The 15,908-nt window shown below is 43.4% G+C and overlaps 1 protein-coding gene across 1 annotated transcript; it reads right to left on the bottom strand.

The window, feature by feature from the left end:
• Nucleotides 1–14,386: 14,386 nt before the first annotated feature.
• Nucleotides 14,387–15,817, bottom strand: gja3 (gap junction protein, alpha 3). The gene has a single exon (XM_053439825.1). It carries the CDS (start codon nt 15,815–15,817, stop codon nt 14,387–14,389), a length of 1,431 nt encoding a protein of 476 aa, XP_053295800.1.
• Between the last annotated feature and the right edge of the window lie 91 nt (nt 15,818–15,908).

The raw sequence follows: 15,908 nt of genomic DNA, 5'->3' as shown, positions 1-15,908 counted from the left end.
ACAGTCACTGGAAATGATCTCATTATTACCAGGACAAATGTGGTTCCATATATCGGTTAATAGCAGGACTGGGATAACTAACATCTACACTTTTTGTAGATGATGTTATGTCATGTATGGGAGAGATATATGGGTTACTCTTTATACTACTGCCAAACATTTATAATTTAGTTATAGGAGTGATATTATACTAATAAAATGGTGACTGGTCCTGATACTTAAATATATAGTGGAATAAATGAAGCCTCTGGGGAAGTACTGTGGACCTGCAGGGTGCAGTAGAAACACTGCTGACGTTTTGGAGGGAAAGGAAGTTGGAGAAGAGTCACACACTTTACCACAGCCTGGATACTGGGTTCTTACTCTGGAATGTAAAATAAACTTTGATGTTTCTATTATTCACAAGTATTCTAACAGGCAACGACGGCACATTACAGGGATTTCTTTGTATAAAGTATTTAGTTATATTCAAAAAGGGAGTTTCTTATAAAATGTCCTTGCTCACAGGTTGATCCAGCGCTGCAGCTGCTCATAACAGACATGCTGGAGTTAAAAACAAATTAACCTCTGGGGTCAATCTAAATCTAACTCTATACTCTACATTAAACTGGCACATAAGTAGAAAAACAATGAAGAGCAAGAAAATAATGTTTGAAAACGTGCCACTGGGTGTAAAAACATCAACAAAGAGATTTATAAGACAAACAATGATCACATTTATGGTTCAGTTGCTCGACTATTATTGTGATTCATTCTGAACTTTAGACTTGGTTTTCCTATTTCTTGCTACAAATATCATTAAGCAGAAAATAAACAGAATCAGTCGTTCACTTCATCCGGTGCCACGCCCATTGTTTCCTACCTAGGGTAAATCTTTAATAACATTTTATTTTAAAGATAACCACCTGAAAGAGGGATCCCTCCGGTTTCTCTTCCTCAGTATTAATCCCCATCTTTACATTTACTTTAGGTGGCTTTGTTTATGCACTTCTTACTTGACGGCTGTGTAGGGATTGAGGGTAAAAAAGCAAATTTGTTGGATTCTCTTTAGAGTAGGACCAAGAATAGATGTTTGGTGCCTTAGTGAGTATTTCTGTCCGTAGAACAGTGTATGTGGGACTGAGTCCAACTAAACAGCATTGTGTGTTCATGGTAATGAAGGAACATGTCAGTGCAACAGTGGTTGTTGCTGCTTTGATTTTAACAGTATTTGGTGAAAGTAACGGACAGTGGCATATTTGATTACAAATACTTGTCTATAAGGTTAATTTAAGGGATTTGTTGAAACTGAGATTTGTTGATACCACGATTTATCCTGGGATGAATCGAGACCTTTCACATGTAGGACCAGACCCGAGGCTAAATCTGCCTTCGTTTACCGAGTGAAAAAGAGCACTGTCCCCTCTCTTCCAAAGGGGGGTGCCACATGCTCGCTGTGCACCCCCTGAGGCAGGGTCTCCCTGAGCCACTGGTCTGTCAGCACCACCAGCACCAGAGATGTTGTTTAACTGGACCGCCCGTCACGAGCCGCGGGATCTGCTCTATGGAGCTTCCGTATCAGACTGGAGGTTCTCGCGTGTGGCGTGTGGCTGAAGTGAGGCGGCCTCTTATAAGCCTGTGCACTGCCCACCTCCTGCTCCCGCCCACCCCTCAGCCTCGCCCCCTCACTCTCCACAACACGGGAGAAGAACCAAAGCATGAAAAGTCACACCTTCTTAAGGTCTTTAAGGAGAAAACCATTCCCCCCGTTTCACCTCACTCCTTTTCTCTTGGGAGGCGGGGGGGGGGGGGGGGGGGGGGGGGGGGGGTCTAACGCGGTGACAAAACCCCCCAATTTTTTTTTGAAGAGGCAAGCTTTTTTCTTTCTGTGCTATCTGTCAGAGTTGGCCAGACTCCAGTAACTTGTCCCATTGATCTAGCGCTAAAACGGCCCGGTGCACCCAACACAAGTAGCCCCTGCGAGGGAGCGGGCGGGTGTAAAAACATTTTTTCACCCTCGTGTTTTTTTTTTGTTTGGGCTCAATCCCCATCTCTTTCAGGGTACATAAAGAGAGCGCTGCGCTCAGCAGGGTCATGTGGGCAAGGCCCGCGGGGCAGACTATAGGTGGCGATTAGGGCCTCTAATGTGCAATGAATCCTCCTCGAATCACATGATATGTACTAATGTCGCCATTTAATGATAAAACAACAGCGACAGGGAGGGAAGAGCCCTCTCTCTCTCTCTCTCTCTCTCTCTCTCTCTCTCTCTCTCTCTCTCTCTCGTGTGTGTGTGTGCGTGTGTGTGTGTGAATGTGCTGTACAGCTGCATGAGGACAAGAGGGCAGGAATGGATGACAACTGCATTTCTCAGGTTGTGTGCGTCAACACGCGGCGCAGGACAGGATGAAGGACGGAGAAGAGTTTGGCTGGGACAGTGTGGATTCACGCGCGCGCACACACACACACACACTGATGTCCTTGCTTTCATTTTTCTTGGATGTTTTTGCTCACATGCTGCTGCAAAGGGTAAAATGATGAAGTGATAGCTAAGTCCAAACTTAGGTTGGCATAGGATAGGAATAGAGTAACAACTGTGCTGAGAACAGTGTAACCTTGGCGCTGGTGCAGGGGAGTGGGGGGGCTTGGATTAGGTCAAATTTAGGATGGCCTGACCCTATTTGTTGAGAGCCATAGTGAAGCAGTGAGTGGTTCAAACCTCTTCTTTTTTCAAAACACCCATTGACTGACACATTATAGTTGAACACACACATACACACACACACACACACCCTTGAAAGCCAGGGTTGATCCTCCTCCTTACTATGACACCAGTGACCCTCCTCTTCTTCAAATTGTATCTCATCATCAATATTGATAATGAATTTTTTTTCATATAAACAATTTCATACAGATAATTTATTGTTTTCTAATGATAATGTTGATTTTATGAGAAAAATCTTTCAAAACTCTGTATAATTAAAAAAGTCGTATATAAAAGTGCTTAGACCTATTCTCAGATTGATGTTTGTTTCAAGGTTTAAGGTTAAAAGCTGCATCTGTTCCTGAGGAGACGGCGATGAGGACGAGGAGATGATGAGCACTGAGGAGACGGCGATGAGGAAGAGGAGACGATGAGCACTGAGGAGACGGCGATGAGGACGAGGAGATGGTGAGCACTGAGGAGACGGCGATGAGGAAGAGGAGATGATGAGCACTGAGGAGACGGCGATGAGGACGAGGAGATGATGAGCACTGAGGAGACGGCGATGAGGACGAGGAGATGATGAGCACTGAGGAGACGGCGATGAGGAAGAGGAGATGATGAGCACTGAGGAGACGGCGATGAGGACGAGGAGATGATGAGCACTGAGGAGACGGAGATGAGGAAGAGGAGATCATGAGCACTGAGGAGACGGCGATGAGGACGAGGAGATGATGAGCACTGAGGAGACGGCGATGAGGAAGAGGAGATGATGAGCACCCGGGAGGCTTCAGAGAGAGTGATAGCGGCGAGGAGGGACGTGATGTGAGTGACGTGGAGGAGACATGACATTTACCAAACACCAGAAGAGAACACGTCTGGTTGAGCACCATGACAGATGGGTGCACATGTAACATATCCAAGTGTCGTGTCATAAATTTACCATTGTTAATAACCAACAAGTGGATTGATCTTACTAAGTCAGTAAGATAATACAAGTCTATTTTGTTTATTCTGTAGTTGTGTAGAAAGGACAGTATACTTATTTTATGTGAGTAACATCTGGAGGTTTTATTGTTGTTTGGGGAATGTTTGATTTTCATTTATTTATTTTATTTTTTATCAATTGGTCATTTACTGCTTTATCTCTTATGTGGCCCTGCACTTTGTAATAGTATTAAGAAAAGATATATAAATAAAATGGATTTTGTTATTGGTATGATGGAGGAAACATTTTCTACCTTTATTTATTTCAAGTAGTTGATTTTGTCAGGGTTCACCCTTGTGATGAATGCACCCTGACACCCAGGCAGGTGCATTGTGGGCACTGCGTCCATACCCTCAGCTGAGCTGTAGGTGTCCCCGCAGAGCTGACCTCTCCTCACATAACTCTCTCTCTCTCTCTCTCTCCCCCCCCCTCTCTCTGTGCAGACCCTCCCTCTCTCTCTGCACTTACAGTCAAAACAAGTTGCCCCCCTTGACCGCACACTGTACATGTGCCGCAACGTTACATCATCTGTTGTGTGAAAACCCACATGGTGCATGTGTGAACTCCTTCATATAAGTGAGCAAAGATTTTGTATTATTTTATCAAGTCATGCTCGAACAAAAACCAGTCAGTGGGCTTTTTATATCTGGTGACACTAAATTATGAAAGCTAATCAAGATGTTTAATGAAATACATTTTATTAGCTGCTGCTAATTTCTGAAGTGCACGTAATTTCCTCAATGGTTTACTGTTGTGAAACATAAAGTGACTGACTGATTTAATTCCTGAAGTTAGAAGAACTTCACTTTCTATGTGAGTACATATTTAAACCTAAAACCTGATACTTTTTATTCAACTTTAAATAAAAACAATTAAAAAGAACAAAGAAAGGTTCCGTGTGGGCTGTAACGTGTATTGTGCAAGTGACACATCATGCTGAATCTGAATAAAAATCTGTAAACTGGTGGTGAAAAGCAACTTAATACATTTACTCAAGTTCAATTTTATTTCCATGCAATTTCTAGGTATTTATTTAAGGCCGCTATAGTACTCTTATACAGAGAAATATTGTACTTTTTACTACTGCTACATTTACAATAGAGAGAGGTGCTTAGAGCGGAAAAACACAAGCTGCTCAGAAATGCAAACACAGCAACCAAAAAACGTCACTCTAAAATCTAATAATGAAATAAAGCTGTCCTATCTCTGAAGTTTCCAAAAATGCATGAGTCATTGCTGCACTTCATCTTCCTCTGTTTGGTGAAAAAGTTCATCATGATATGTAAACTTTGCCAGCTGTTGTTTCGTTGCCGTTCCTTTTTTACTTTCTCATTTTGTTATTTAATAAAATGATTGTTTTTGGCCTGTCAGAAGTTTTTGTTTGCCTGTACCAGTCTGGCCTGTACTATTATAATGAAAACACTGCAATATATGACTTAAAGGGGACATATTATGAAAATTCCACTTTTGTAGTGCTTCTACACGTTAATTTGGGTATCTGGCATGTCTACCGTCCCAAAAACTCTGGAAAAAAACAACTCCCGCGATTTGTTGTGGTTCCTCTATGTCAGAAACTATATGCTAGAGTGCGTCGAATGGGAATACGATCAGAATCGACGTCACAGTTGGTCTACAAGGCATAGCCCCCCCCCCTCTCCGCCCCCGGGGGGGGGGGGGGGGGGATCTGGCGGAGGAGGCGAACAGGGTAAATTACGAGCCACAGCACCCTCCTCAACTCAAGGCGGCTGGTGTTAGCTGGAGAGCTAGCCGAGGGGAGACGCTAACCAGCCAGGGAGCGGGGTGAGAGGCGGAGGAAACAGAGCCTGCGGTCGGGGTAAGTTAGAGCCACAGCCCCCTCCTCAGCTCGGGCTCACTGGTTGATGTCCGCGGGCTGCTGGCTCCATGTCAGCGGCTCACTTCTGGGGGACGTGTCGGTGTTTGTTTACGTTTAGCAGCAGGGAGCTAACGCTAGCTTGCTGTTAGTTTGTGTTTAAAGTTGCAGCACTTTCTGGAATGGCTGCTTGTGCACGTTTTTACAGCAGTATTGCATGTGGCAGCCCACCCGGGAAGCAGCGGAGATCTGGCCGAGAAGCAGAGCCTGCGGTCGGGGTAAATCACAAGCCAAAGCCCCCTCCTCAGCTGGGGCTCGTTAGGGGATGTCAGGCTGCTGGCTCCATGTCAGCGGCTCGCTTCTGGTGGAACAGGTCGGTGTTTGTTTACGGCTAGCAGCAGCCGCCTTACTGATCTCCCCACGGACAGGGGAGCGTTGACAGTGCGTGCTTCGTGTCGCAGTGAGTGTCTTCAACTAGAAAAGCTGTTGTTTTGTTTCGGTAATTGACAGTGACATGTAAGCTAGCCTCATAGCAATCAGTGCCCGGCTGGCGGTGCTCCCGCTGACTTCACACACCGGACAGCCGGACACGTCTCACCGGCTCAGGGTTCCCCACGTCTGCGGGGTATGTCTCATTTTCATCCTTGATCATTATCGATCTGTGACAAATCTCCAGCCTGTGTGTGTGTCCCGCTACGGTTAGCAGCAGCGAGCTAACGCTAGCTTGCAGCACTTTCTGGAATGGCTGCTTGTGAACGTATTTACAGCAGTATTGCATGTGGAACCCCAGCCGGGAAGCATCGGACTGGGAGGTGGGGGGAGAGATCCCATTTCGGGTCCGGTGTGGAGGAATAATGCTCTCGGAGTCGTAGCTTGTGTGTCGTGTGTGTGTCGGGGGCGGGGCGGTGAGAGGGGGGGTGGGTTGTTGGTGAGAGGGGGGGCGGGGCGGTGAGAGGGGGGGGGGGGGGGGGGCACTCAAAACAGGTCAATCTGAGGAGGGCTGTTTTAATGGGGCTGTTTTAAATGATCCTTGTGGTATTTTGACCAAAATCTTTTACAGACATTCCATTAAGACCCCAAGGAACCATATCAAGTGTGGTGAGATGGGCATAATATGTCCCCTTTAAGGTAACTTGGTCGTTGCAGATTTAGATGATTAGTTATTATAAAAATGAAAATGAATAGCAAAGTATTAGTTTTATAATTTATTATTATCATTAGGTCTATATATGTTACATTATTCAAAGTAAAATTATCCTAATTATCAGCTTAAAAATTACATTGTTACTTTAATTACACAGTAATTGTGATCCATTTATTCAATATTAATCATTTTAAAATAGGCCATCCTCCATATCCTCCATTGAAACTTATTTTGAAGCTAATATTTATCTACCTGGACTTAAAATGCATTTTTACTTGTATTTGTACAGTGTCATTTTAGCGCTTCCTCCACATCTGTGGTTGAATCTCAGACTTTCAGCAGCTTGGACACCATCATGCATCCTGCAGGAGAAAGCGTTTCCAGAAAATTGGACTAAACCAATTGCCACGGCACTGGACTCAGATGAGAGTAAAAACCACGTCTCTAAAAATACAAAATCAAGGCACTGAGTGTTCAATAACTCCTATTCCTTTCTGCATTCTTTTTAGTAAATAACTTTTGAGTTTGCATGAATTGATCTTTTTAAAGAAGCATCATAAGTTTGACAGTCTGGTATCACTATCAAAAACACACAGAAAAACCTTTCCATGAGGAAGCGGTCAGGCCTTCCAGAAACAACTTCATCACACTCCTGAAATACATAAAGAGGGCCAGAGGTATTTGTGCTGTGGGCTGAGTGTGAATTTGTTAGGTGATTAGAAGCTAAATATAAACTCCTGTCTGCTCCGAGCTGCCGACTGCTGATTCAGGGGCAGACCTTCTTTTTCTCTGGTCGCTCTTCCACACAGGGACAAGTGGGGTTTGACAGAAGACACCGGAACCAAAATGCATATAAAACACCACTGAAGACACGATTAGGACCGTGGGTCCTGGTGTTACACTCTGTTAAAGTTATACTTGCTTATTAAGTTTATGTGCAGTGATTCAATCATTTACAGAGATGCACACAGTGTAAATATATATATATATGCCATCTGGTAGTGATGGGTCTTCACCACTTCACCACAATGACCACACCAGCACGACACTTTCTATGACACCAGCATGTTGCACGTCCATAGAGTCATGTTCAGATGAGCAGGATTAAATGGAAAGAAATTAATCAAGTAAAGGAAAATTATCCCAACACAAAAATCTGCCTCTGTTTGTTGTTTAACTTCATAGGAGTAAATAAACTTAAAATAATCACTTGCAGGAGAAGTATTGATACAAATGTTATTAAAGTAAGTAAAAGTAAGTATGTACATATATACATATATACCTGTGTGTGTGTGTGTGTATATATATATATATATATATATATATATATATATATATATATATATAAACATACCTAAAATCAAATGTTACTTTAAATATGTTGATGTTTTCAGTAATACTAAATTCTGCAGGTCCTATAGTCATTAGTGACGTGTATCTGAAAATTACTCCTTGGGTCCTGTATTCATTATGTATCATTATTAATATCATTATTATTTATGGAATAATGGAGAACATTAGATATATTTAGTTGTTTCTTTGTTTAAATGGGTTAGGTAAATAGTTATTGTGGATATTTCTCTGTAAATCAATTAGCCAATGCCACTGATTAGACACAAATATCTGTCTCGGAACATTATCTAAACTTATCGTAAAAAAAGTATTTAGATCAAAAACAGGACAAATATGAATGCTTTGATGGGTAAAAACGTTTCCTTAAAAGCATTGAGGTGTGTCTGGCTCTGCAGTGGAAACATGGCTCCTGACTGAGTGACGGCTCCAGGCCTCCAGTCGGTCGTGCCAACAGTTTAACTATCACCCATCACTCCTCAGCCACTGGACCCAAGAGCTCAGCACTCATGTACTGAGCTCTGTTTGAAGACGCGGGGCCAGATGTCCTGTGCATAGTCATCCTCGAAAAACGTGCCTGCAGTTTAAAGTCTCACTGTTCCTGCAAATATTTTAAAATGCAGTGATGTTCACTAGACTGTAACATTAGCAGTGTTCACATTGATACTGTTTCTTATAATGTCATTGGTAACTCTATAGGCAAACCGATTCACAGTATATTAAAAGGAATTCAATTATTCATATTTTGATATGTTAATACTTGATTAATTTCAACCGTAGACTCCAGAAATGAAGCCAAAGTATCCGAGATGCAAACGCTGCCCTCTTTTGCCAATTATGTCATATGTAGCCAGAGTCTGTGCATGTGATCATGGACTGGAGTTACGGTATCAAGGTTCCGCCGATACACTTACATAACCAATCACGAATCAGTCTCAGCTGTCAATCTTGATGTTTCACTTTATTTTTATAGCATCAAATAACTAACTAAAACCAAACTTAGTAGAAACCTGAACCAACATCAGTGTGATGGGAACGACCTGAAATGAACGAAAGCATCTTTGAGAAAATGTATTTGATGTGTACTGTGATTTTGTTTTTGTTCTCTCCATGTCCCATCCACTAACATGGAGGGGGCTGGGTTTATTACCTGTACTGCTGCCTGCTTAATGGTAATACATTACTTTACAATATCTGTTAATATTTGATTAATTAGATAAAGCCTAAATTACCTTATTGTGGGGGGGTTGGATGGTGTATCTTTCTACCATACAGTGCATCTGGAAAGTTTTCAGACCCTTTCAGGTTTTCCACTTATTGAGATGTTCCAGACTCATCTTAAAATGTATTCATTTCATTCTTTTTCTAATAAATCTACACACAATACTCCACAATGACAAAGCACCTTTTTTTTTACATAGGTATTCAGACTCTTCACTTACTACTTGGTTGAAGCACCTTGGGCAGCAATGCCATCCTCAAGCTTGGCATACCTTTCTTTTTGAAGTTTCTCACATTCTTCTGGGCAGAATCGTTCAAGATCAACCAGGTGGGATGGGGAGCGTCAGTGCACTGCCATTTCAGGACTCTCCAGAGATGCTCTATTGGGTTCAGGTCTGGACTTTGGCCACTCCTTTGTTTTCTTGGCGATGTGCTTCAGGTCGTTGTGTCGTTGAAATGTAAACCTTTTTGGCAAACCCCCAGCAGGCTGTAATGTGCCTTTTAGTAAGGAATGGCTTCAGTCTGGCCAGATTGATGGAGGGCTGCACTGGTGGTTGTCCTTCTGTAAGATTCTCTGGATGTCCTTGCTTAGTGAGCATTGGATTCTTGGTTACCCATCTGACCAAGGCCCTTCGTCCCTGATTACTCAGTTTAGCTGGGTGTCTAGATCTAGGAAGACTGTTGGTGGTTCCAAACGTCTTCCATTGAAGAATGATGGAGGCTGCCTTGCTCTTGGGCACTTTCAATGCTGCAGAAATGTTCTTGTATCCTTCCCCAGATCTGTGTCTTCACACAATTCTGTCCTGCAGGTCTACAGACAATTCTCTTGACCTCATGGTTTGGCTTCACTCGGACATATACCATAGACTGTGAGACCTTTTATACACAGGTGTGTGCTTTTCCAAATTATCTCCAATGAATTCAATTAGGCACAGGAGAACTCCAATCCAGATGTAGAAGCATCTAAAGGACCATTGATAGAAGTAGGATGCACCAGAGGGCGGCTGTGGCTGAGGGGTAGAGTGGTCGTCCTCCAAACTGAAGGTCGGCAGTTCGATCCCCAGTCTGACCCATCTGCATGCCGGAGTGTCCTTGGGCAAGATGCTGAACCCCAAATGCCCCCCCATAGAATAACAAAGTGCTGCGAATCGATGCACTGTATGAATGGGTGAATGTAGAACTGTACTGTAAAGCGCTTTGAGTGGTCATCAACACTAGAAAAGCGCTATATAAATACAAAGCTATTTACCATTTACCAGAGCTCAGTTGCAAGTGTCATAACAAAGGGTCTGAATACTTATGTAAATGTATATATTACTCTCTTATTTTTAATACATTTACAACACACTGCAAAATTAAGTTTTGCTTCATCATTGTGGCATATTGTGGGTAGATTTATGTAAATCTTCTCATGTAACTTTTCGAAATCATTTTTAAAGTGTGCCTTTCTTTACAAAATGGCCCAAATGGCCAAGTTACCATTTGCTGTGTGTTTTTTACCTGTTGCTTTGTTGAAACCCACTGTGCTCTAAGTGAGCTGAAACCGATCGGCTGTTGACTTCACCCCCCTCTATCCTGTATCGCACTGTGTTGTAAATTGTCCCTGAACTTATGTGATGGTGCAGACCTGAATTTGTGATCGATGTATGTGAGACTGACGAGATTATTCCTGGATGTGGTTATGAAGTGGGTTTGGCTCAGCGGCACATTCTGACATTGTCTGTAGGAATGCAGAGGGAAGCTGTGTGCCGAGAGGTCGGAGGTCAAAGAGTCTGCAAAGAGAGTGATGCCACAGAGACTCTGAGGCTCAGCTGGTGCTGATGTTACTATGCTGGACGTTTGATGTCTACTAACTTTCTCCAGATTAATTTAATTATGGAGAAAGACAGATTATTATATTTGCCCCAAGAAAACCGGAAATAATTAAGCCCAGCCATTTATTTAATAATAATAATAATAATAATAATGAAAAATGTGTCAATAATATTTGAAAATAAAAGAATACAAAATTATTACAAATGAATTAAATTCAAGTTAAAATGTGATTAATTCAAGTTTGTATGCGATTTTAAAATCCATCGATCCACGAAAATGAAAAAATTTCCTGAGACCAACCATTTAAGTTAGGAGGCAGATATTTTCCTAGATATTATTTATAAAAATATCAATCATGGTTTTTCTTGATGATTTAAAAGATTGAATTTTTTTCTTAATCTCACATCTTTAACTGTTAATTGTTACGTGTTTATTAAGTTGCTTTTTGTTGAAAAGGAAAAATGGTAATTTGTTTTGCTCAGATCAAAGTTCAGGATTCATGTCTCGTGTTTCTATTTCTGTGACTCTAAGTTTGAACTCTTCAGACCTGAACTGAAGTGTTTGAATCTGTGACTTTTATTCCCTGCAAAAAGCAAATCCACGGACAAACCATATGGTACAAAAAATTTATTTAGTAACAGTTTTGTAAACATTTGAGGTAAATGAACATTTACATCAACTTGTTCTTACAAAAGAATCATTCATACACAAGGCACTTCTCTTGTTTAAGACAGCTTTGAAAACAGGCTGCTGCTGCTGTTCTGAGCATCGTGAGATATTTCCTACTCCCTGACGAGCCAGAGAAATCATGGAACTTAAAGAGGAGAGAGTTCAGAGGAGGCGTGGGGGGTTGGGGGGAGGGACGACGACGACAACGACATCCTGTCAGGGCCTCGTACAGGGGGGGGGGGGGGGGGGGTGAGGGAGGGCAGCTACCCAGCTAACATGGTCTCAGCAGTGGAGTCGTCCGATGTGACGTCCCGACCGGAGATCATACTGGGTGAACAAAGAAAACACCCCGACTGCTTTTTCTCTCTCTCGCTGCTTTTTTGTTGTTTTATTCTTTAAATCTTCAAACTCGTCCGAGCTCGAGATAAATAACAGTTCATTTTTTAAACACTTTTCTTTGAAGAGCCGATGTGTGTTTTTATTTTTAAGACATTTTCTTTCCTTTTAGGATCATAGTGATTGTTTGATGTCACTCTCTCTCTCTCTCTCTCTCTCTCACTCTCTCTCACTCTCTCTCTCTCTCTCTCACTCACTCTCACTCTCTCTCTCTCTTACTCTCTCTCTCTCTCTCTCTCTCTCTCTCTCTCTCTCTCTTTATCTTTCTCTCTCTCTTCCTCTATTTCTATCAATATTAGCATCGTAGAACAGCAATTTTCTTTCCTTTTCCTAAATGTGCAAATCTTTATCAACTACCAAAATGTAAACTTTAGGAATCAAAAAAATAAAGTAAAAACAACAAAGATTTCTTTTTCAGTTTTTTTTGTCATTTTAAACAAGAAACATGGATTTGCAAAGGGCTGCGTTCAGCTACACATTGTGTGTCGCTGTATATTCTCCTCTCTGTGTTCCTGTTTGCACTTAAAGTCGTAAGAAACCGTGTGAAACAATGTGGGTACAGATACACCGAAGAGTACCATCCTTTTTATACCCCCCCTGAAAATTGAATTAAATTAAACAAAAATAAAAAACAGCTGGTACCACTACATTGCTCTTACTCCAGTGTATTAACCTGCACACGAACTGTTGAAAAACTACTGTTTCATAACGGTACTTTAATTAATCCTGTTGTCAAGTCCTGATGTGTCTGATGCAGATGTAGCTGAATTATTGTCGTAAAGGTTTAAAAGAAAAGAGTCATTTAAAAGTGAGTGCCTGGGATGTGAATGAACCAAACAGCACAGTGACACGACAGAGACAAGACGACTGTGAGTGTTGATTTAAAGGTATTTTTTCTAAAGGTTTCTAAGAATCAAGAAGAACACAACAAAGTAGAAGCCTGTCGACTGCACCGCGGCGTCTCAATACTCACAACGCCGGTCGCTTTGTCGTCTTTATTTTTGAATCGCAGCTGTTTCGCAATCACAAACTGACTACTACAGTGATGCGATTTATGAGTAAAATGAAATTCAGTGTTTAAAATAATATCGAAATACTTTTCAGAATAAAACCCGATGAAGAGGCACGTGAAGTGTGTTGTGGTGAAAACGGGTTAAGCTCCCACAGTTGCTTTTAGTTTTTTCGGAGGTGGGGGGTAGTTGTGGATTTGCCTGCCAACAATCTAACTACAAATAAAATTAGCAGTTTCAAGTCGAAGCCAAGAGGTGGAGAGAATTGTGTTTTTTCATTTCCAGTGGCGTCTGTCGTGTATTTGTATGAGATTTTCTAATAAGGCAGTTTCTTGTTGTTTGTGCAGCAAGTGGAAAGTGTTTCTGAGACGTTGACCGAAGGCGATACTGACAGAGGCAGGCGTCAGGGACCTATTTTTCCTCTTCGGTAAACTAAGAGCATGGCGGCAATGTTTTGATCGCAATTTAGACTCATATCCCATCAACAACCTTACTTATCTTACATCATAATGGGGACTCCAGGGATATTCTTTTTACTTTTATCGTCTCTGGTTGAAACCAATCTAGCCGACTTCGCCATGTGGAGTCGGTGAGTTGCAGGACTACAGGTGCTGCCATGCACAACTACAAAAAACGTGATTCATCCCGGATGATTCAAATAAAATACAAAAACAAAAACAGGTGATTGCAAGTGCTGCAGCTTAAAGGTCAAACACTGTCTGGCCACACATCGACTAACTGAACAACACCAGCTACCTCCTGCTTAAATTGAAATGGAAATATATTCAGGGGTCGTTTGGACAAATTATCCTTTTCAGTCGGAATCATTTGTCTTTCAGGCTCAACGAAGAAGAAGAAAAAGTAGAGAAACACCATGAAATCTTCCTCCTCAAACCAAACATGATGCAAAGTCCATTCTGATGCATGACATGACAGCATCCTCGGCTGGAATGGAGCCTTCTGACTCACTGCATCTTCACAGTTTGTGTGCATAGATGAACGCCGTGCAAAAACACAAACCTTTCCTCGACAACTCTGCAACTCACCGACTGCACGAAATCAACGGCTGCTGCCGATCGAGTCGTTTAACATTTACCTCAACGATTGTTTTTTTTCTTTTCTTCTAACCTGTCTCTTGTCGCCTCGCCCTAATTTTTTGGGGAATTTTTTTTCTTTTTCTTTTCTTATGCATGTGTGTGATTGTTGTGTTTTCGTCTGAGAATCTTTGTGTTTCGGCTGCGTTCGAGGGAGGGTTCAGGGACATGAAAGTGGAAGAAGGGATTCAAACAGACAGGTCGCTCGCCCTGGCCCTGATGCTGCTGCTCTTGCTGGCCCGACTGAGCCGCCGAGGGTCTGTACGGACCATTACTGGAGGCTCGTGCATCTCCACCGTGGTGGTGGTGACGTGGCCTTCCTCCTGCTCGCTCTTCCCCCCGCCCCAGCTGCCTGCGGTAGAGGTGGCGCTTGGGCTGCTGCTGCTGCTGCTTGAGGCGGCAGTGGCGGTTGTGTTGGTGATGTTGGTGTTACTGGTGGTGTTGCTGGTGGGAAGAAGCGCAGCATCGACGGGCGGCTGCTGCTGCTCGTTGTCGGTGCTGGTGGAGGAAGAGGGGGAAGGGGAAGGGGAGGTGGCCTTCATCTCCCGTGTCTGCTGCTCAGTGGCCAGATTGGCCCAGTTCTGCTGCGCGGCCAGCCTATGGTTGTTGTTGTTGCTGATGTAGTAATGGGAAGATGGCGAGGGCTGGCGGAGGGGCTCCTTTTGCTGGAGGTCGTCCATCTTGAACTCTGCTACCGAGGGCACAGCTGTCGGCCCTATGGGTAGCAGGAACGCCCCGCTGCCCGCTGTAACATCTGTGTAGTTGGGAGGGTAGCTGTGACTGGATGGGGCAGTTCTGGAGCCCGAGGCCAAACACTCAGGCTCCGCTATGTTGACGCAGCGAGGCAACCCGCGGTCAGGGGCAAACTCGTTTGTCATGCCCTGTTTTACTTTCTTCCATCCAAGGTGATAGATCTCTAACAAATTCAGCAAAAGAGACACGCAAGCCACCACAAGCATAAATATAATGAAAATAGTCTTTTCAGTGGGCCTCGATATGAAGCAGTCAACAGTGTTGGGGCAGGGCCAACGTGCACACTTGTACAGGGGCCTCAGCTGGAAGCCATAGAGGAAATACTGGCCCAAAAGGAATCCCACTTCAAACAGGGTCTTGAAAATAATGTTGAAAACATAAGTACGCAGCAGTGCGCCTCTGATGCGGATTTTGCCGTGTTCATCCCTGATAGGCGGCTTTTCCTTCTTGCCGCGGCCTCCTCCTCCAGCATCTCCACCATTTCTAAAAAGGAGTTCTTTCTCCTCTTGGAACCTGGTCGCTTTGCGCATCTCCTCCTCCTTCTCTTTTCGCTTCTCCTCCATGCGGACTATGTGCAGCACGTGGCCCAGGTAGATGAGGGTCGGCGTGGACACGAAGATGATCTGCAGAACCCAGAAGCGAATGTGCGAAATTGGGAAGGCCTCGTCGTAACAGACGTTCTCGCAACCGGGCTGCTGGGTGTTGCAGGTGAAGTCGGACTGCTCGTCGCCCCAGACCTCTTCAGCCGCGGCCCCCAGCACCAGGATTCTGAAGATGAAGAGGACAGTCAGCCAGACTTTGCCGATAACAGTTGAGTGCTCCTGAGCGTTCTCCAACAGCCGCCCCAGAAAGCTCCAGTCGCCCATGCTTCAAGATTTTCTAGCCTATGGAGAAAGTACAGGCTGGAGTGGACGAAGAAGGAGGGAATGTCAGAAACAGAGAGAAGAAACAGTCAGA

Source organism: Pleuronectes platessa, chromosome 14 (genome assembly GCF_947347685.1).
Source record: "Pleuronectes platessa chromosome 14, fPlePla1.1, whole genome shotgun sequence".
Lineage (NCBI taxonomy): Eukaryota > Metazoa > Chordata > Actinopteri > Pleuronectiformes > Pleuronectidae > Pleuronectes > Pleuronectes platessa.
The sequence above is the reverse complement of the archived record's forward strand: the minus strand, read 5'-3'. Positions and strand labels throughout refer to the sequence as shown.

Coding starts and splice junctions, on each gene's coding strand:
- gja3 (XM_053439825.1), bottom strand. CDS start 15,817: ATGGGCGACTGGAGCTTTCTGGGGCGGCTGTTGGAGAACGCTCAGGAG.